At 40.1% G+C, this 19,253-nt stretch overlaps 2 protein-coding genes across 3 annotated transcripts in view; both read right to left on the reverse strand.

Moving 5' to 3' along the window:
• Window positions 1-3,893: 3,893 nt before the first annotated feature.
• LOC116327399 (zinc finger protein 260-like) lies at window positions 3,894-15,212 on the reverse strand. Of its 2 annotated transcripts, none has more exons than XM_039602020.1 (4): window positions 14,994-15,212; window positions 13,743-13,958; window positions 10,910-11,137; window positions 3,894-5,566 (listed from the first exon to the last, which is right to left on the reverse strand). In XM_039602020.1, exons 1-4 carry the CDS (start codon window positions 15,154-15,156, stop codon window positions 4,020-4,022), a joined length of 2,154 nt encoding a protein of 717 aa, XP_039457954.1. In that variant the 5' UTR covers window positions 15,157-15,212; the 3' UTR covers window positions 3,894-4,019. The 2 variants fall into 2 exon arrangements, with proteins under 2 accessions (XP_039457954.1, XP_039457955.1); XM_039602021.1 differs by lacking the exon at window positions 3,894-5,566 and adding an exon at window positions 10,434-10,575.
• Window positions 15,213-18,593: 3,381 nt separating this feature from the next.
• The window catches only part of LOC120434261 (zinc finger protein 436-like), a 28,274-nt gene continuing 27,614 nt past the window's right edge, over window positions 18,594-19,253 (reverse strand). The window contains exon 5 of the mRNA XM_039602040.1: window positions 18,594-18,622. Coding sequence (XP_039457974.1) covers window positions 18,609-18,622 — 14 coding nt within the window. The 3' untranslated portion in view covers window positions 18,594-18,608. The remainder of the gene's footprint in view (window positions 18,623-19,253) is intronic.

Consider the following 19,253-nt stretch of genomic DNA (forward strand, 5'->3'; position numbering starts at 1 on the left):
AGGTGAACTTCAGCTTTCACTGATGAGGTGTGTGTAGTATTAGATGTAACCAATGACAAGCCACTTGTTCACAATCACTCATGGATCAATCCCATGAACTCTCAATTGGCAAGCATATATGAACCGAGCAGGACATAGCGCGTACCATTTCTACAATTCTGTGACACAGAAATGGAAGGTCAGGGGGGACAAAACAGGGGAAGAGGGAGAAGACACCAAATACAGGCAGATTCCTAATGAAATTAGGGCAACACTTGTTGACCATGTTGTCAATCACGGCCTCACAATGGATGAGGCTGGTCGGAGGGTGTAACCAAATGTTGGAAGAACCACTGTGAATTCAATCATTCAAACATTTCGTAGGGAGAACACGTATGTATAGTATTGGACAGTAATCCAACATGTCATACTATCTCATTTTTAGTGTACATTACTGTAATTTTACTGTAATCTGCACCACAAAGGATTGAAAGACAACCTCACAGAGGTGGAAGAGGGCTCCTTTTTACCCCGCAGCAAGAGGAAGCCATTTGTGCAATGGTGATTGCAAACAATGCAATAAAGAAAGAAATTCAAAGCGCTGTCATAGAGGATAACGGTGTATTTGGCAATATTGGATTTGTGTTAACTGCAACAATTGACAGTGCTCAAGCATTTCTCAAAAGAAATGCACATGAAACAATTGTACAAAGTGCCATTTGAACAGAACAGTGAAAGAGTGAAGGAGAACCGTCACCAGTATGTACAGGTAAAAATCGTCTTCAATGTATACTCTAATGTTCAGCACTTTAAACTGTTTTACTTTGTGTAGCTTCATGCAATAGACTAGCAATTCTGTATATATACACTCACAGAACTTACAAAATGCATTATGTTACACAGGAAAAGTGGTTACATTTTTCTCTCTCTCTCTAAAGCGTGTACTGGAGCTGGAAGCCAGGGAACCAAAGGCAGAAGGCGTGGAAGAAATCGCATTGGAAAGAGAGCAACCACTGATGTCCCAGGCCGGCACGGAGGGAATGTTACAATGTGTGCAGCAATCTCAGACAATGGCATCCTCACCCATGTTCTCCTTCTTGGTCTATACAATACACAACTTTTTTAGACACTCTTTAAAGGGACATAGTGCCTAAGAATGAGAGGGGTGGAGGCCAACTCAACAAGTATGTTGTTGTGTGGGATAATGTCTGTTTTCACCACTCACATCTGGTCAGACAGTGGTTTGCAGCACATTACTTAATCCGATAGAGGAGTTTTTTTCTGCCTGGAGGTGGAAGGTTTATGACCGGCATTCACATGCGCAAATGGCCCTGCTAGCAGCCATGGAGTCATGCCGAGGGTGGATTCGCCACTCCAAGAGATACTTTCCTCGCTGCATTGCAAGGGATAATATCCGTTGTGATGTAGATGAAAATATGTGGCCAGACAGACAGGAACGTCTGGATGTGCCAGAATGATTTACATTGTTCAGTTACAATATGTAATGTTATATTGTTCACATTTGTGCACAGCTCTACCAAAAGGGTGTTTCTTATGTTTACTCTAAATAAGTAACTGTAGAGTATTTTTCTTTTGCAAAATGTTGTAGAATTACAAACATCCTACACAAAAATGTGAAACACACGTAATCAGTGTCTTGTACTCACTTCCCTAACTACAGGAATGTTTAACTTTACTGTAGATCTTACTGTACATGGCTGTACAAAAAGTGAATAGTGCTGTCTTGAGCATTTTCAGGTAGTGTCACAAAGTGCTGATCTTTTTTTGCACTGGAAAACACAAAGAATACTGTACACTGTCATAATGAAAACATGACAAAGTCGTTTGACTATCTTGTTCATAAAGATGGTGTCACGACTTCTCATTTTGATGACACTGGCACTTTCACTGACATCAATACTTGCTTTTGAGGATTATCGATTTTGATTATCGATTGGATTATCGATTTTGAGCAAGTGACCTGCTTTTGCAGGTTATCCACTAGGTTTTGTAGTTTGCACCAATTGTTTTGAGAAATACAGTAACTGCTGTGCAAATGTTAATAGTGATGTGTGAAAATGACCAAAGCGACGGAGGAAAAACTGTATTTACAACTGAGCAAATCGGTTTGGCTCAGATTAAAGTTACGTTTCATAACTGCATAGTGTTACTGAAGTTTAATGTCTCAGTGGAGCACATGTTAGACTGAACCATTTGCTTTTCTTTATTATCTGGTGTTCATATGTGTTGGATTTTTTTTACAGTGAATTTTGAGTTAAAACTAACATTAAAAACATGATTTATGTGAGGTGTTATTTTTTTAATGCTGGTGTTACAGTCATATTACGTTCAACTGTAAAAGGCTTGTTAGAAACTATGAAACATGCAGACACCTGGATGTTAGAAGAAAACTAATAATGCTCAAGAATGAGACTAAAGGCAAGAAGGTGTCCTTTATAACTAAACATGTTAATAGCACCTCCACAGTTATATATTAATTTATCATATAGCACGTGTATTTCAGTAATAGCCTATTTACTTCAGTATATTGGTTTACAGTCACACAGCTCACGTGGGCATTATTGTTGATACTCCTAAACTATAATTTATCCAAGTTAACTTCAGTTAACCAAGTCATACAGTTGTTTTGCAATGAAAAACAAACATTCATGTCGTAAGTTACCGCAGTGCCAGCTGTTTAATTCACAGCATCTTATGCAGTAACCATGGTAACCACAGACTCTGAGCAGCTGGATCGACGCTGGTCAGACAACTATTTTACATATATGATCTTAAAAACAGGACACAGACACTGTAAGTGCTGACCTCATATCAAATGTGTACGTAGACTGAGTCTACGTTTGACGTTTGTTTTATATCTAATCTTTGCTCTCAAACTTTTAAACAGCAGCGAGTCTGCAGCTGACAGAATACAAACTTAAACTGTCAGAGCAGGTTTGATCTTTTCTGTTTAAAATCAACTGGAAGCACCACATTTTCACTCAGTCTTTTATTTACAGCAAGTTTTAAGTGTTTAAAACGGGGACGTGATGGAGGAATGTGTTTTAAATGGGCATCGTTAGACTGAGGCAGCACCTGGACTGCCTGTTTACCCTCATGATTAATATTCAAAATAAAGATACTACATCATCAAACATCTTGAAGTCTGTATGTGTTTCATAGTGTCTAACAAGCCTGGTGCAGTTAAACCTAACAGTTACTACATGACAGAAACACCAATGTTATCTCTTTTAATAGAGTTTATGCTTTATGCGCTTGCAAGGCGAGCGGGTCTATCACAGGCTTTGCCGTGAGACTGGGCTGGGCAGACATCTCCAAAATCATTGAAGAACTTTTGCAAACTGGCTCTATCTTGACAAACCAGCCGTATATCTGAAGATTAAACCACTACATTCTCGGCTAAAAAAGAATATTAAAAGTGTATTTGGTGACACACAAACAGGGTATTTCAAAATACAGTTCAGTTAGTTTCCACATGCCAGTTGTTGGTGTGGCGAAACGCCCAGAAAAAAAAAAGAATGGCAACCCGGCCAAAGCAATGGTTTTGACTCGAACAGCGTTTACCCCAACCCCCTGATTGTTGACACATTGAATTTAATTATTTAATGGTGTATTTAATCAGTTCATTTTGTCACTCCTATCCCTCCTATATCCTCCATGTACACAGGCATTTTTTTAAACAGATATTTTCTAGTGTTTCCTATTTTTGAGAAATTCTTTTACATCAAGAGACAAAAAATATCTCACGCACTGTCAAGGCCATACCAAAGAGAGACTTTAGCCAAGACAAAGCCCACAAACAACAAAACAAGTTTTAAAAAAAAAACAAAACAAAAAAAACAGTGATAAAGGTGCACACCTTTGATTGTTGCAAGACAAACTGTTTTGGGGGGTGTCCACAAGTAAACATAGAAATTGAGCTTCTGAAAACCTTTTGAAAATGAAGTTTTGTCAGATGCTGAGTTTCCAAGGATCCAAGCACTTTGTGTTTTACCGTCAAAATTTTCTAACAATGAAACTTAGCATGTAGCATGGTTTCCTATATGCATTTTCAACTGTACTGAAGAACAAAATTTTTTCCCACAGGTGCTACAACAATGTGGTTTCTCACCTGTGTGAATTCGCACATGTCTATTCAACTGCCCCTTCTGAGTAAAGCTTTTCCCACAGGTGTCACAAGAATGCGGCTTCTCACCTGTGTGAATTCTCATGTGTTCATTTAAATATGCTTTTAGAGTAAATCTTTTCCCACAGGTGCTACAAGAATGCGGCTTCTCACCTGTGTGAATTCTTGCATGTTCATTTAAATATGTTTTTAGAGTAAATCTTTTCCTAGAAGTGGTACAGGAAAATCGTTTCTCACCTGTATGATATTCCATGTGCATTTTCAAATTTTCCTTCCGATTAAATCGTTTCCCACAGGTGCTACAAGAATGCGACTTCTCACCTGTGTGAATTTGTATGTGTCTAGTCAGGTGTGACTTACGACTAAATGTTTTCCCACAAGTGCTACAAGAGTGCGGCTTCTCACCTTTGTGAATTTGCATGTGTATTTTCAGATTTGTTACTACATCAAATCTTTCCCCACATATACTACAAAAATATGGCTTCGCACTTGTGTGAATTTGCATGTGACTATTCAACTGCCCCTTCTGACCAAAGCTTTTCCCACAAGTGGTACAATAATGTGGTTTCTCACCTGTGTGAATTTGTATGTGTCTAGTCAGGTGTGACTTACGACTAAATCTTTTCCCACAGGTGCTACAAGAGTGTGGCTTCTCACCTTTGTGAACTTGCATGTGTATTTTCAGATTTGTTACTACATTAAATCTTTCCCCACATATGCTACAAAAATATGGCTTCTCACTTGTGTGAATTCGCATGTGACTATTCAACTGCCCCTTCTGACTAAAGCTTTTCCCACAAGTGGTACAATAATGTGGCTTCTCACCTGTGTGAATTCTTATGTGCGTTTTCAAACTTGATTTTACATTATATCTTTTCCCACAAGTGCTACAGGAATATCGTTTTTCACCTGCATGACATTCCAGGTGCATTTTCAAATGTTCCTTCCGATTAAATCTTTTCCCACAGGTGCTACAGCAATGTGACTTCTCACCTGTGTGAATTTGCATGTGTCTAGTCAAGTGCGACTTCCGACGAAATCTTTTCCCACAGGTGCTACAAGAATGTGGCTTCTCACCTGTGTGAATTTGCATATGTCGATTCAAGTTTTTTGTAGTATTAAATTTTTTTCCACAGGTGCCACATAAATGTACTGTCTTGGAATTTTGAACTGACAGACCTGATACGATTTGCTCAGACTTATTTCTGTCTGAGTTACCATCCTTGCTTTCGTCCTGATCTGTGTCAGGATAGTTGTGAGAAAGGAGCTGGTCACTGCTTAGGTCTGGTTCACTGTGGTCACTTTCTTTACGAGCAGGAAAAGTTTGAGTCTCTTGCTTTCGTACAAACGGTTTTCCCTCTTCAGTGGTACCGAGTTCCTCCTGTTCCCCTTTAATCTGCAAAGGATCCTCCTGTTCTTTACAGTCATGTTGTGGAAAATCTGAAGGGACAGATAAAAAAAACACAACATATATTTGAGAAATTACAAGGTAACCTTGGTAAGCATGTCGCTCAGATATGCCAATAAAAGGCATGTTGGGGGAGAAGCTGTTTTGCTGACTCAGTGAAACCATTTTGGCTGCTCATTTACAAACTCTATGAAAAACACTCTTCTTCTGTGATCGATTTAAGTTTGGAACCGTATAGTTCAGAAAAAAGAATATAAATATTTAACTATATTTATCCCAAACCGGAATGTGTTTAAATATTTTTTTTCCATTCCATGCTGCAAGGGAAACCTGGAATTCTTTAAAGTGACTGAAAAAACTAAAATGAAAATCGATGAGGTGGAAACTTTAAACTCAAACACTTCACTTTTTGCATCATTTAATGGTGGAAATCTAATTTATGTAAATAAAAAGATAATCATACATCAAGGGCGATCTCAAAACAACACAAAAATTCAGCTATAACAAAAACTGTGAGATTCTCATAAATATTACTCTGACATTTCTGTTTAATGACTGTAGGGTTTTGTTGTCTTATAAATGTGATAGTGGCTTTTCCAGCCCTTTTAGTTTAATTATTAGTAGAAACATTAATAAAACTCTTCAATTTAACCAGTTTGCCTCCGCACCTCCTTTTTTCATCCCGGACACTTTTTGTTACTTTCCCTCATCCCCCGGACCTTTTAGGGAAACGTAATACAGGGTGTTGTGTGATTGTTGTGGTTTCTTTCTAATGTTGTAGAGTCTTTACCTTACAGTATAAAGCCCCTTCAGGACACTGTTGTTGGGATTATTTCCCTATATAAATAAAACAGATTGGAAATGAGTGAAAAAGGTTGTGTTACACAAGCTAAAGAATTATTTATCCACAAATCATAGTGGGAGTTGATTAAATAGGATATAGGACACTTTTCTTTAATAATGTCATTTGACTGCACACAAGCAAATGCAGAACTGACCGCCACAGAAAATCCTTCCTAACTATTAGGGTTGGGTGACTGAACGCATATATCAAGCCTATTCAAATGGCGTCCCGCGGGCCACATGGGGCCCAGAAGCAACCTGCGAGTGGCCCTGCCTGTGGTCCTGGCAGAAACACAGAGAAAACGCTAAAAATTAATTAATTAAAAAAAAAAAAAAAAAAAAAAAAAAAATTCCTAGAGCGTAGTGTAGACTGTGAATGCAACACTCCTAGTAGCCTAGCAATATTTAACCCACAATGCACCGTGATGTAAACATATTAAACTATCATCGTAATATATGATGCGACAACAGCAGGTCTTTCTCAGTCCAAAAGCGTAAAATTGACAATGAAAACCGTCGGTTTAACCCTGCCTGGACTGACAAATACTTATTCATTTTACCGCCTAATCCAAATGCCAAACCTATGTGTTTAATTTGCAGTGTGTGTTGCGGTACTTACGAAGGCACCACAATGACAAACACCAGACTTTCTACACAAACCTTCCATAGCAATCTCAGGAGAGGGCTGCAAAAGTACAGTTTAATTGCGAGTTTAATAATCTTACAACCGGAGTTGGACTACCATGGTGAGGGTCCTGTACAGCCCAAGAGAGAGCTGCAGCAGCTTCCCTTCGTGTTTGCTTCTTGGCGAAGAAGAAAAGGCCTTTCACAGATTCTGAAACAGTTAAATACTGCATGCTGGCCGTGGTGGATGCGGTGATAAGTGACGAAAAAATTAAAGTAAGTGTGACATCTGCTATTAAAAACGTGCCCCTGTCAGACAGTTCAAATATTCGTAGAGTTGAAGTTCTGGCGTCAGACGAGTTTGAAATGCTGTTAGATGACCTGAGGAAAACTGATGTAATGTCTATAAGCAGGAGATGGGTTCACAGACAGAACTGATAATGCACAGTTGTGCGTATATGTCCGTTTTTTGGATGGGAAATTGCTCGGCTTACTACCGTTAGAGGGACACACAGCTGGCGAAATAATGTTTGAGAAGATTTCAGCTCCTTTTGAGGAAAATGGTTTGGATATGAAGCGTGTCTGTATACTTGTGACGGACGGGGCTCCATCCCTGGCAGGAAAAGTGAGTGGTCAGCAAAATACTTATTTTAATTTGAAAGGGAATTATCAAAATGTTTTTTTTTTTAAATTACTATTTCAAATGTGCAAAAAAATAGTTTAGTTATAGCTCCCTTTTTTTAAAATGGACCTTTTGGTGTGCATTTGTGAGAGGTCACCAGATTTACAGGGGAAAAAGGAATAAAAAAAATTACTTGTTTTTCAATACAGTTGTGTGGGTTTGAAATTGATCATGATCTGCTGCTTACTGGTTGCAAAAAAATATGTGGCCCAGATAAATTCCTCGGTTTGAAAATCTGGCCCAACTAACTTCTTAATAGAATAGCCATGGCATATATACAGGGTGGGCCATTTATATGGATACACCGTAATAAAATGGGAATGGTTGGTGATATTAAAGTCCTGTTTGTGGCACATTAGTATATGTGAGGGGGCAAACTCCTCAAGATGGGTGGTGACCATGGTGGCCATTTAGAAGTCGGCCATCTTGGATACAACTTTTGTTTTTTTTTTCCCAATAGGAAGAGGGCCATGTGACACATCAAACTTATTGGTAATGTCACAAGAAAAACAATGGTGTGCTTGGTTTCAACGTAACTTTATTCTTTCATGAGTTATTTACAAGTTTCTCTTTGTTCACAGCCATTGACATGTCGGAGAGGTTAACACGTGAGGAGCGGATCGAAATTGTGTTGATATCTGGTGAACGCAGTAACCGGGTCATTGCAGCAGATTTCAATGCAAGACACCCTACGAGACCACCCATCGTGGCTCAGGGGATTGGAAAGCTCATCTGTAACCGGAAGGTTGCCGGTTCGATCCCCCTGTCCTGGTCGTTGTGTCCTTGGGCAAGACACTTTACCCTACCGCCTACTGGTGTTGGCCAGAGGGGCCGATGGCGCGATATGGCAGCCTCGCTTCTGTCAGTCTGCCCCAGGGCAGCTGTGGCTACAACTGCAGTTTGCCTCCACCAGTGTGTGAATGAATAGTGGAATTGTAAAGTGCTTTGGGTGCCTAGAAAAGCGCTATAGAAATGCAATCCATTATTATTATTATTATCTCTCATGCTACAGTTAACAAACTGCTTGCTAAGTTTCGTGAAACTGGTTCAGTGTTGGATTTGCCAAAATGTGGACGCAAGAAAACTGTCACTAATGAAGAAACATCAGTGGCTGTCCTAGCTTCATTCAGCAAGAGCCCACAGCGTAGCACTCGCCGCATGTCACTGGAGAGTGGCATTAGTCGAACATTTCTTCGGCGGATATTAGCTACTCACAAATGGCACCCTTACAAACTCCAGCTACTGCAGCATCTCAACGAGGATGACCCAGATCGGCGCACAGAATTTGCAGAATGGGCAAAACAAAAACTGGAACAGGACCCTCAGTTCACGCAGAAGATTTTGTTCAGTGATGAGGCAAACTTTTATGTGAATGGTGAAGTTAACAAACAAAACCACCGCTATTGGTCTGACAGTAACCCACATTGGATGGATCCCTCCAAGACTGTTGGAACAACAAAAGTGATGGTTTGGTGTGGTATATGGGGTACAACAATAGTGGGTCCATTCTTCATCAATGGAAACCTCAAGGCCACTGGATATTTGAAATTGCTACATGATGATGTGTTTCCGTCTTTATGCACTTAAGCTGGCACGTTCCCTGAGTTTTTCCAGCAAGATGGTGCACCACTACATTATGGGTGCCAGGCCCGAGCATTCCTAGATGAACAGTTTCCTGGAAAGTGGATTGGTCGTCGTGGGCCAGTTGAATGGCCCCCAAGGTCTCCCGATCTGACCCCCTTAGACTTTTATCTTTGGGGTCATCTGAAGGCAATTGTCTATGGTGTGAAGATACGAGATGTGCAGCACCTGAAACTACGGATACTGGATGCCTGTGCTGGCATTTCTCCTGCGGTGTTGCTATCAGTGTGTGAAGAGTGGGAGAAGACGGTTGCATTGACAATCCAACACAATGGGCAGCACATTGAACACATTTGATAAGTGGTCAGAAGTTACGTTGAACAAAGGCTGTGAACAAAGAGAAACTTGTAAATAACTCATGAAAGAATAAAGTTACATTGAAACCAAGCACACCATTGTTTTTCTTGTGACATTACCAATAAGTTTGATGTGTCACATGGCCCTCTTGCTATAGAAAAAACAAAAGTTGTATCCAAGATGGCCTGTCAACGCATTTCGGGCAGTTTGTCCAAAGTTTGTTCATTTTGTGCTCCAGATGGGTTGAGCGAGTTAAAAATTTTAACCGCGTTAATCGCGATGACCGTGTTAACGCCGCATTAATGCTGCCATCCCTAATTTTTAGGGGGAAATTACTTTGTCCATGTTTGGACTAAGTCTGTGTTGTAAACGTGCAAATCAGTCTGTGCATGATTACATTGCTCCGCCCATCAAAAACTCTGCGCATGCGTGGATATATCGTCCATCACCCTCAGGAAGTCCACCAATAACATCACTACACAGGTCTTGTACTGGAATCCAAAGCGACAGAAGAAGAAAGAAAGACCCAGAAACACATGGCACAAGGACAACTATCATAGTGTTGTGTGGTTTGTTAAAAGCTTAGTTTCAAATCGATACATTTTATTTTTAAATTGATCGTTCAGCCCTGATGGGGATAATTATGTTATCCACAAAAGGCTCAGTGGATGTACTCAGTCATAATGTACAGGGGCGGCTCCAGAATTTTTTCATATGGGTGACCATGTAGGGGCTACTGAAAACATTGAGGTGGCACACCAAAAACAAAATTTAAAGTTTTATTTTATTTTATTTTTCTTTATATGCTGGTGTCAAATATAGGTCACTTGAAAAATGTGGCCAAAAAAGAAAGAAAAGTATTACATGCCTAGTTAATTTCCTGTTGTTAAATTTGATATTCACTGTAAGTGCACCTGCAGGATCAGGGGCACAGCACAGGCGAAGGAGTCCTGACTGCAATTTGGAGGGACAAACAAAGTGACAATATGAATGGCAAAAATGTATATACAGGAATAAATAACAAGCTGATGTTTCAACTCATTGTAGGGAGTCTTCCTCTCTCTTGTACTCAACTTAATTATTTCCAACAAAGGACAGTCCTGACAGGGGCGACACTGTGAGGGCTAGACATTTTGGCTCTTAGAATATTACGTCATGTTTCCTTATTGCAGTTGGACCTTAGATTCTCCATGTGTCTCAATAACATACCTCTGAGGTCTGATAAGGATCCAAGATGAGTTAGATTTCTTAATACAAAACTGAGTCGATCTATTAAAGTTTTGCATACCTATTCTTTGCAGCTTTACTTCAGGGTTCCACATGATGCCCAGCTCCTGCCCGGTCCAGACGATGACATCTTTGGTTTTTGGCTTCAGTGAAAGCTGCTCTTCTTCCTGATTGAGGGAGATTTCCTCTTGTTCCTCTTTAGTTTCTGGAAGATCTGGGTCCTCCTGGTTGAGACTGGAGTTCCTCTCCTGGCTACAGTTTTCCTTACAATCATGTTGCTGTGGGAGGTCTTGACGGACACAACACACAAGAAAAAAGTTACACTGTGAGCATGTCACTCATATGTGAGCGATATTTAAATATTCTCTCTCATGCAGTGAACAGCAAAGAATTCTGTTTACATGCAGAAAGTCATCATTTATGAGGCGTACAGCTTGCTACTCCAACTTGGTCCTTGTGGGTATTTTTCTACATTCTGCGTACAGTTCTGGGTCAACTTGACTTAAATCTATATGGAGGAAATTTTTGTTTTTTATTAAACAACAGAAGATTTTAAACCCAGCTTTTATTTACAGTGCTAACAGAAAACATGTCTTAGGCGAGGTAGTATGCCAGGTGGTAATGCACGCCACGTGTCATTGTGAGCTCTCTTCATGAGGAGTTAACTCTGATATCATCACCTGATGTTTTAATATGAGTCTTATTCATTTCAGTATTATGAAATCTGTATATTACAGTTTTACATACTGTAAAACTGGTCAGCTTTACTCCAGGTTTACACAAAAAATCCAGCACAAACAAAGTAAACAAATGAAAAGCAGTATGAAGTGAATATGATAATGAAAGCTATTGACCAAGCATCCAACAAATCCGTGATGCAAATCTCAAATTCCACCACATTCCAAAGTTGCGCTATTTTGAGCTGGTGACTCTGAAGACCATCTGAGTACCAGTGAACTCACTGTCATTTTGAGGGTATGCAGAGCACTGATCCGTAATCCGAACTGATCCCACTCTACGGTTCAGCACGCGATCGGAAGATTTGAAAAAGAAGAAGAAAAAAAAAAAAGTATGTGTATGGTGTGCATGGTGGGTCTGTCAAGCGATAGTTATGGCCAGCGCTAGCGGTCCAAGTGGAGCAGCAGAGGAGTTTGCGGTATTTAAGCAGCCCTTTGCTGCCCAGTCCGACCGGGCTAAAGTTATTACAAAAGCTATTGGGGTGTTTAGCTGCAGACGGGAGGCCGTATTCCGTTGTGCAAAACAAGGGGTTTAAACTATGATGAACGTGCTTGAGCCACTCTATGATATCCCGTTGCGCGTCCACTTTAGTGGCAAGATTGTTCCAAGGATGTATGAGCAGGAAAAGTTTAAAGTTATGGCTGAACTGTCCCAGGCATCTTCTGTTGCCCTAACTACTACAAATGGGTGGACCTCCAGGGCCACGGAAAGCTACATGACCGTGACAGCTCATTATATCACAGCGGAGTGGGATATAATGAGCGGTACGCATTATTGTAGGGTCTACCTTACAATATAAAGCGCCTTGAGGAGACTGTTTTTGTGATTTGGCGCTTTATAAATAAAATTGAATTGAACTGAGTGGTAGATACAAAGCCCTGTACTGCCCTATATTGAACCATTTTTTTTTTTTTTTTAATAATTGCGTGGAATGAGTCTTGAGTTGAATGTTTTTAAACAGGCAAAAAATACTTCAATAAGTGAATAAGTAAATGTTACTTTTTTGTCTTTTTTCTTTTTTTGCTGATCCGATTCGTGACTTAAAACCGTGATCCGATCCGAACAGTGAGATTTTTGATCCGTTGCACCACTATTCATTTCTGTATTATGAAATCTGCATATTACAGTTTAACATACTGTAGAGGGTGGCTGTAGCTCAGGAGGTAGAGCAAGTCACCTACGGATCAGAAGGTTGGTGGGTCGATCCTTGGCTCCTCCAGTCTGCATGTCAAGTATCCTTGGGCAAGATCCTAACCCCAAGTTGCTCTCTGATTAGGGCTGTTCGATATAACGATATATATCGGATGACGATATAAAAACGTCTATCGTTTCCTTTTTTACGCTATCGTTTGTTTCATGGTGTCGCAAAATAAACTGTTTACAGCAATATTTTTTCATCGTTTTGATGGTCACTGTAGTGGCTATATTAATTTCTTATAGTTCTCTCTTTCTCTTATATTTAATATAACCACACTAGAGACGGACAAGCGCCTGTTTTTATGCATTGTCGTTAGCAACAACGACGGTAAAAATATCGCGTGTCCGCTTGTTTATTTTCCACATAAACCTTTCACAATAAAGCTCAAGATCCTGTTGAGACTTTTCAAAATAAACTGAATCACGTGAAAGAGTATGCAGTGTTTATGGATGAGAATCAAAAAAGAGCTGCCAGGTGCTAAAACAAACTTTAGACTCAAACGTTAGAACAGGCTTTTCCCCACAGCACGCTGTGTAATAAATACTCACAAAGAAAACGGCGGCCGTTACAACTTATGTCTAAAAATGTATCGTTTCATGCATCGGTTAAAACACTCGACTCCAGGTACATGATGCCCAGCTGGAAACACTTCACGCAAGTCGAGCTGCCCGACATTCACAGAATTTTCAGAAAATGTAAAATTTTTGTGATTTATATCGTTATCGGGACGATAGAATTCTTATATCGGGATATGAGATTTTGGCCATATCGCACAGCCGTATCTCCGATGCATCCATCGGAGTATGAATGTGTGTGAATGTACTTAGATAGCACTGAGTATAGATAAAGTGCTTGTGAGAATGGGTGTGATTGGGTGAATGTGGCATATTGTATAGAGCGCTTTGAGTACTCCGGGAGAGTAGAAAAGCGCTATATAAGAATCAGTCCATTTACCTACCTGTTGTGGTCCGCTCTACTCCAGGTTGACACAACAAATCCAGCTGTTCTCCGGTCCACACATCAATGTCTTCAGCCTCCTGCTTCAGTTCAAGCTGCTTTCCTTCCTCACTGCTGCAGATTTCCTCCTGTACCTCTTTAGTCTGTGGAGGCTCTGGGTCCTGCTGGTGGAGACTGGAGCTTCTCTCCTGGTCAAAGATCTGCTGATCATCAAGTCCTTCGTGTTCAGCAAAGGGACACAAGAAATCAGTAACTAATGTGATGATAAGAAAGATCAAAAACAATTAAAAGGGAGTTGAGAACCAAGCTCATGGTTTCACGGCCTCTTGCGTTCTTGCAGATGTTGCCACAGAAACATTCACTCCTGGCCATTTTTTCTGGGGTCTAATTTTTTAAAAGTGATCGCCCATGATCATCACAAAATGTGCAAACACAAACAACATAAACAAATGAACAGCAGCATGACCTGAATATGATAATGAAAGCAATTGACCAAGCATCATTTAGGCCGCCTGGTAATTTTTGGTCATTTTGGCTGTAAATGGGCCAGAAATCAAACTAAAAGTGAATTCTTTTACCCCCTTTTCAGAACAACCTCAGCTTTCAATATCTGGCACTCATTTTACATTATTGTATTGTTATGGCAATGAAACAACAGTTTAAAGTGAAAATAAAAACGGACTCTGTTTTTTTCAGATTTATAGTTAAGTGGAAACTGATATTCAACAGGAACAAAATGTAACACAACATCAACTTTAAACATGAACTATACTAAATATGTACAATAAGGTTTTTGAGCCTAGGCCACTCAGTTTTTTAAATTTCGAGGCCTTTTTGGAGCGTTGCCACTTTTGCATACCCGCCTCTCTTCTCCGTGCGCCATCAATTCTTACATGTGATTGGACCATCACTGCTTGTGTTTTCTAATGATGCACCGTAAAGTTTCGTAAAGCTCTTCTTCTTGTCTTTCAGTAACCGTTTGAAATGTCTCTCTTGCCCAAATGGTCGAGGGATTACGTTAGTGAATCTTGGTTCTTCAGACAGCAGTAGCTTGCGAACGGTTTGTGCTACCGTAATACACCAAATATCCCCGTAAAACTCAGCCTCTCTTCTTTCAGTAACCGTGTAATTTCTTTTTCTAGCTTAAATAGTCGATAAGTTACGGTAGTGTGAAGCGCACATGGTAAAATCTAAGCAGAGTTGAGTTCCCGCGAGGATCCCGCAACCCCCATTCCTCCACAAGTTTACATACCTGTATTGTGTGACTTTATCCCGGGTCTGATATCCAGCGGTCTTAGCTGACTGATCTCCTCCTCATACCGGACGATCGTTTTTTCAAACTCCGAGAAGATTTGTTCTGCTGCTGCAGTTAATCTCTCCTTGATAACATCTCTCAGATACTGGACTGAAGACATTATTGCGACAACAACTGATACCGCCAAATTAAAGTCTTCAAATATAACTCGCGATGCAAGCTCTCAGTGGCGTCATTTCCGCTATTCTTCTTCGATTTCAACTGGAGGTATCAAAGGCGTAATACTGCCCTCATCAGGTCAGTCTAACAAAAATCAAGTCCTGACATAAAGTCTGGTACTTTGGAGAAACCTGGATAGAGAATTTATCATTTAACATTAAAATATAGATCAAAGCTCAAAACATTATGAAAGCTTCGTGAATTAGAGTGTTTTCTGTTTCTTTGAAACACAGACAATAGTATATTTAATAAATAGAAAAGGGTCTGTTTCATTTTAATGAACTCAGCAGTGTCTCCAGCGTTGTAACGAGAAAGTCCAGCATAAAGCAGCTGAGTGAATGTGGTCTGGACTCTGTGGAGGAGAGTCATGGTTTTAGAGACGCTGTAGAAGGACAAAATACCTGCTCTGTGATCCAGGTACACTTTTACTCTGGAGAACTGAGGACCTGAGACAGCTAATATTCTTGTATGTGATTGCTACACATACTCCCCAACTCCACCTCCCAGTAACAACATACAGTCAGACTCCCTCTACTAAACACTGGACATCGTTCAATGTTTATATTGAGTATTTAAGTCTATGACCAATTCTGTACATATCCAAACTTGGTCCACAATTTTGACGTCCAACCATGACATCAATATGATGTTCAACATTTTAACTTTGGACTGGTTAATCTTTTATGCAATTTTTATGCAAACCGAAGGTGAGCAGTAAAAATGTGATGTTTTGAGATTTATCCAGGTCTTAAAAATTAAAGATACTCACATATTTAACAACGTCTAACATTTTTAGTCATATTTGCTCAATTCAGCATACAATCTGAAAGAAACTAGCCTTTTCTTCATTTTTCTTATGAAGACACTTCATGTTAAAAAGTTTGGTACACGTGTTATTTTCATGAGTTGTCTCATGCAGTACCCTATAGTCAGGCCAGATCAGGTTCTCCTTCAGTTTGCCTACCAGTCCCACCTCAGACCTGAGGACACCATCATCTACCTACTCAGCTGTGTCTACACCCATTTGGGCCAGCTGGCAAGCAGTGTGAGGGTCATTTTCAACTTTTCCAGTGCATTTATTACCATCAGGGATCGATGTGGACATTATAGAGGACTAAAAATACCTTGGAGTATACATGGATAATAAACTGGACTTGGTTAAAAACACCACTACACTCTACAGCAGGGGTCAGCAACCTTTAACACCCAAAGAGCCATTTGGACCTGGTTTCACGGAAAAGAAAACACTGGGAGCCGCAAATACTTTTTGACATCTAAAATGAAGATAAAACTGTGTATATAGATGTTTTTTTACTTTTATGCTTTTTATAAACAACTACAGTGTGTTGCTTATGAAATCCATGAAGTGCTAAAGAGAAAATTACATTTTATTTATGTAATGAACACACACATTTTGAACTCTTAAAAAAATATAATGAAAAAGAAAGACACCCAGTTGAAAGTCTCTTTTAAATGAATTAAAATATCTGCATAAATGTTTATTTTACATGGTTAATGTGTGTGACAGGGCGTGGTCTGCAATGCTCTGCAGGGGATGCGAACGTGCCCGAGCAGCATCCACAATCATTCCTCGCCGCTTAAAGTCTGTGCTCTCTCTGCTGTTGAGTTGGTATGTGTCGGGCTGTGAGCTGGAAAGCTACAGCTGGCTGTGTGTGTGCAGCAAACGTGTGGGAAAAGTGGTCAATAAAGAGATGCAGAAAAGCATGTTCATGCGAACAGTTTTCTTTTCTTACATTTTTCTCCTTACCAGCCCTAACTGGGGTTCAAAGTCTTAATAAGTGCACAGCGTTTTGGGAGGTATACCGGCTTCTGCCAGTGTGACACATATTTTGAGCGACGAAAATAATAAAACATAATTTCACTTTTGAATTTCAAGATCACGATAATCTTCCAATTTAGAACCACAACTTAAAAAAAGAACTAACACAAATAAAATACACTTCAGTTAAATACTTGTGGTTGTTACAGTAAAAAAAAAAAAACTTCTTCTACTCGGATTTTATGTTTTTTGTCTGATTTTTAGATTAATTGTGTCAATACAATATGTCAAAATGAAACTAGTAACTAGTAACTATAATTAATTACTTTTTCAAAGTAATTTTCCCAACACTGGTCTTTATGCGGATTATGTGTTACGTTTTCTCCAAAACTCACAAACCAATCTCTCTGGGGTAATTGCATTGATAAACTCTTTTGCAAGAATATCAGATTACTCAATTAACTGATCAAAATCTAGGGTCCTTCCAATTAATTGCTCCATAATTATTCTTCTACATCGCTGGAAATATAAAATATTAAGGTATTAATGTTTCTCCCAAGCTTGCAGATTTAACTAAATTAAACCATATCCCACTTTTAAAGAAAGTAGAAAGTGATCTGGCTAGATGGAAATGTCTACCCACATCACTCATGGGAAGGGTTGCCGCTATAAAAATGATGGTCTTGCCAAAAATAAATTATTTATTCTCAATGATCCTGAGTAAACCATCACAAGATTGGTTCAGGTCTCTAGATTCATATATGTCCAGATTCCTTTGGAAAGATAACCCCCCACATATAAGCTTAAAAACACTACAAAAGACCAAGGATAAATGAGGATTAGATCTATCTTACTTTCAACACTACTTGTGAGCCAGCAGGCTTCAATTTATCTCAGGATGGCTAAAACATACCTTCTTAGATGAACTTTGGCTAGATGTAGAACAAGCACTTTGCAATAATCTAGAGATTTCAGACCAACCATTTATCAGGGGAGCTGGGAGGAGGAGTTGGCCGTCTGATTGGGGTCTGGAATGTGGTGACTCCCTGCTACTGCAGAGTCGGGGGCAATCTGCTTGTCTCCACCCCAGGGAAAAGGGTAACACCTCCTGGGACTAGGTGCAGTTTCCCCCTCTAGGGGCAAGAGTACCTGGACCTGGAGTATAGAGTATGTTTGGGGAGTGCGATTGTGTGTACAGTATTTATGTCTGTCTCCACGTTGGGTGAGTGCTGAGTATTTGCATATGTGTGCATGGGGGTGGAATAGGATGTTCGTATCTGTGTGTGCCTGTTTGTCTGTGTCTATATGTCAGGTCGGGTATCAGACGTCACCTCTAGGGCCTGGGGCTTGGTCCACTCTGTCACCGCTGGCTGCCGGCGGAGCTCACAGGCACGTCACTGCAACCCCCTCTGGCTTCTGCTCTGTGGCTGCTGGGTGACCCCTCGTCTGGAGCTCTTCTCAGCTCTTTCCAGGAGGGTGGCATGGTTGCCCCTCTGTTGGTCTTCCATGAACTCTTGCGCTCTGGGGGTCTCCGCATGTCTGGAGCCTGGATCTCCTCCATAGCTGCTTCATGGGGAACGGGACTATGGCTCCCCACACCCTCTAGCAGATCGTTACATGAAGGAACCTTTTAAATACAAGTGCACTCATGCTCACAGGTGTACACACGGGTGCTCACAGACAAACTACATCTTTCTTGGCTGCTACCTCAAAGCACACTGTGCGCTGTTGATCATACGTGCTGCACAATAAAATTCAATATTTAGTATTTACTGTTATATACACATAGATTAGCGCGATGATGTAGTTTATTATATTGCTCTCTTTTTTGCTTGTTTTCTCTTTTCTTTCTCAACAGGTGATCCAAGTGATTGATATATATGTATTTCCCCCCCCACACCTTTTTTTTGTGCGTTTTATCACTGTTCCTCTTCCCCGCTGTTTTTCTTTCCCTCCCTATCTTTCTTTCTCCCTTTCCTTTCCCCCACTCATGTCTGTCCCGTATGTAACAAATTAAAATAAAATAAAATAAAATAAAATAAACAAACAATAAAGTCAAAGGTCACTCAAATAGACCAATACGGCAAGGCCGGGATGGTCCACTTGGTATAGTAAATCCGTTGGGCATCTCTCATGGCCTTCAGACAAAAATTCTAATGGTAAAAGAACCAAACGGGACAGGTGTCAAAAAAGAAAAAAAGAAAAAAAAAGAAAAGAAGCAGTAGCAGCAGCAATGTGACAGCGACAACAACAACAAC

This window comes from Oreochromis aureus, linkage group 18, assembly GCF_013358895.1.
Source record: "Oreochromis aureus strain Israel breed Guangdong linkage group 18, ZZ_aureus, whole genome shotgun sequence".
Taxonomy (NCBI): domain Eukaryota; kingdom Metazoa; phylum Chordata; class Actinopteri; order Cichliformes; family Cichlidae; genus Oreochromis; species Oreochromis aureus.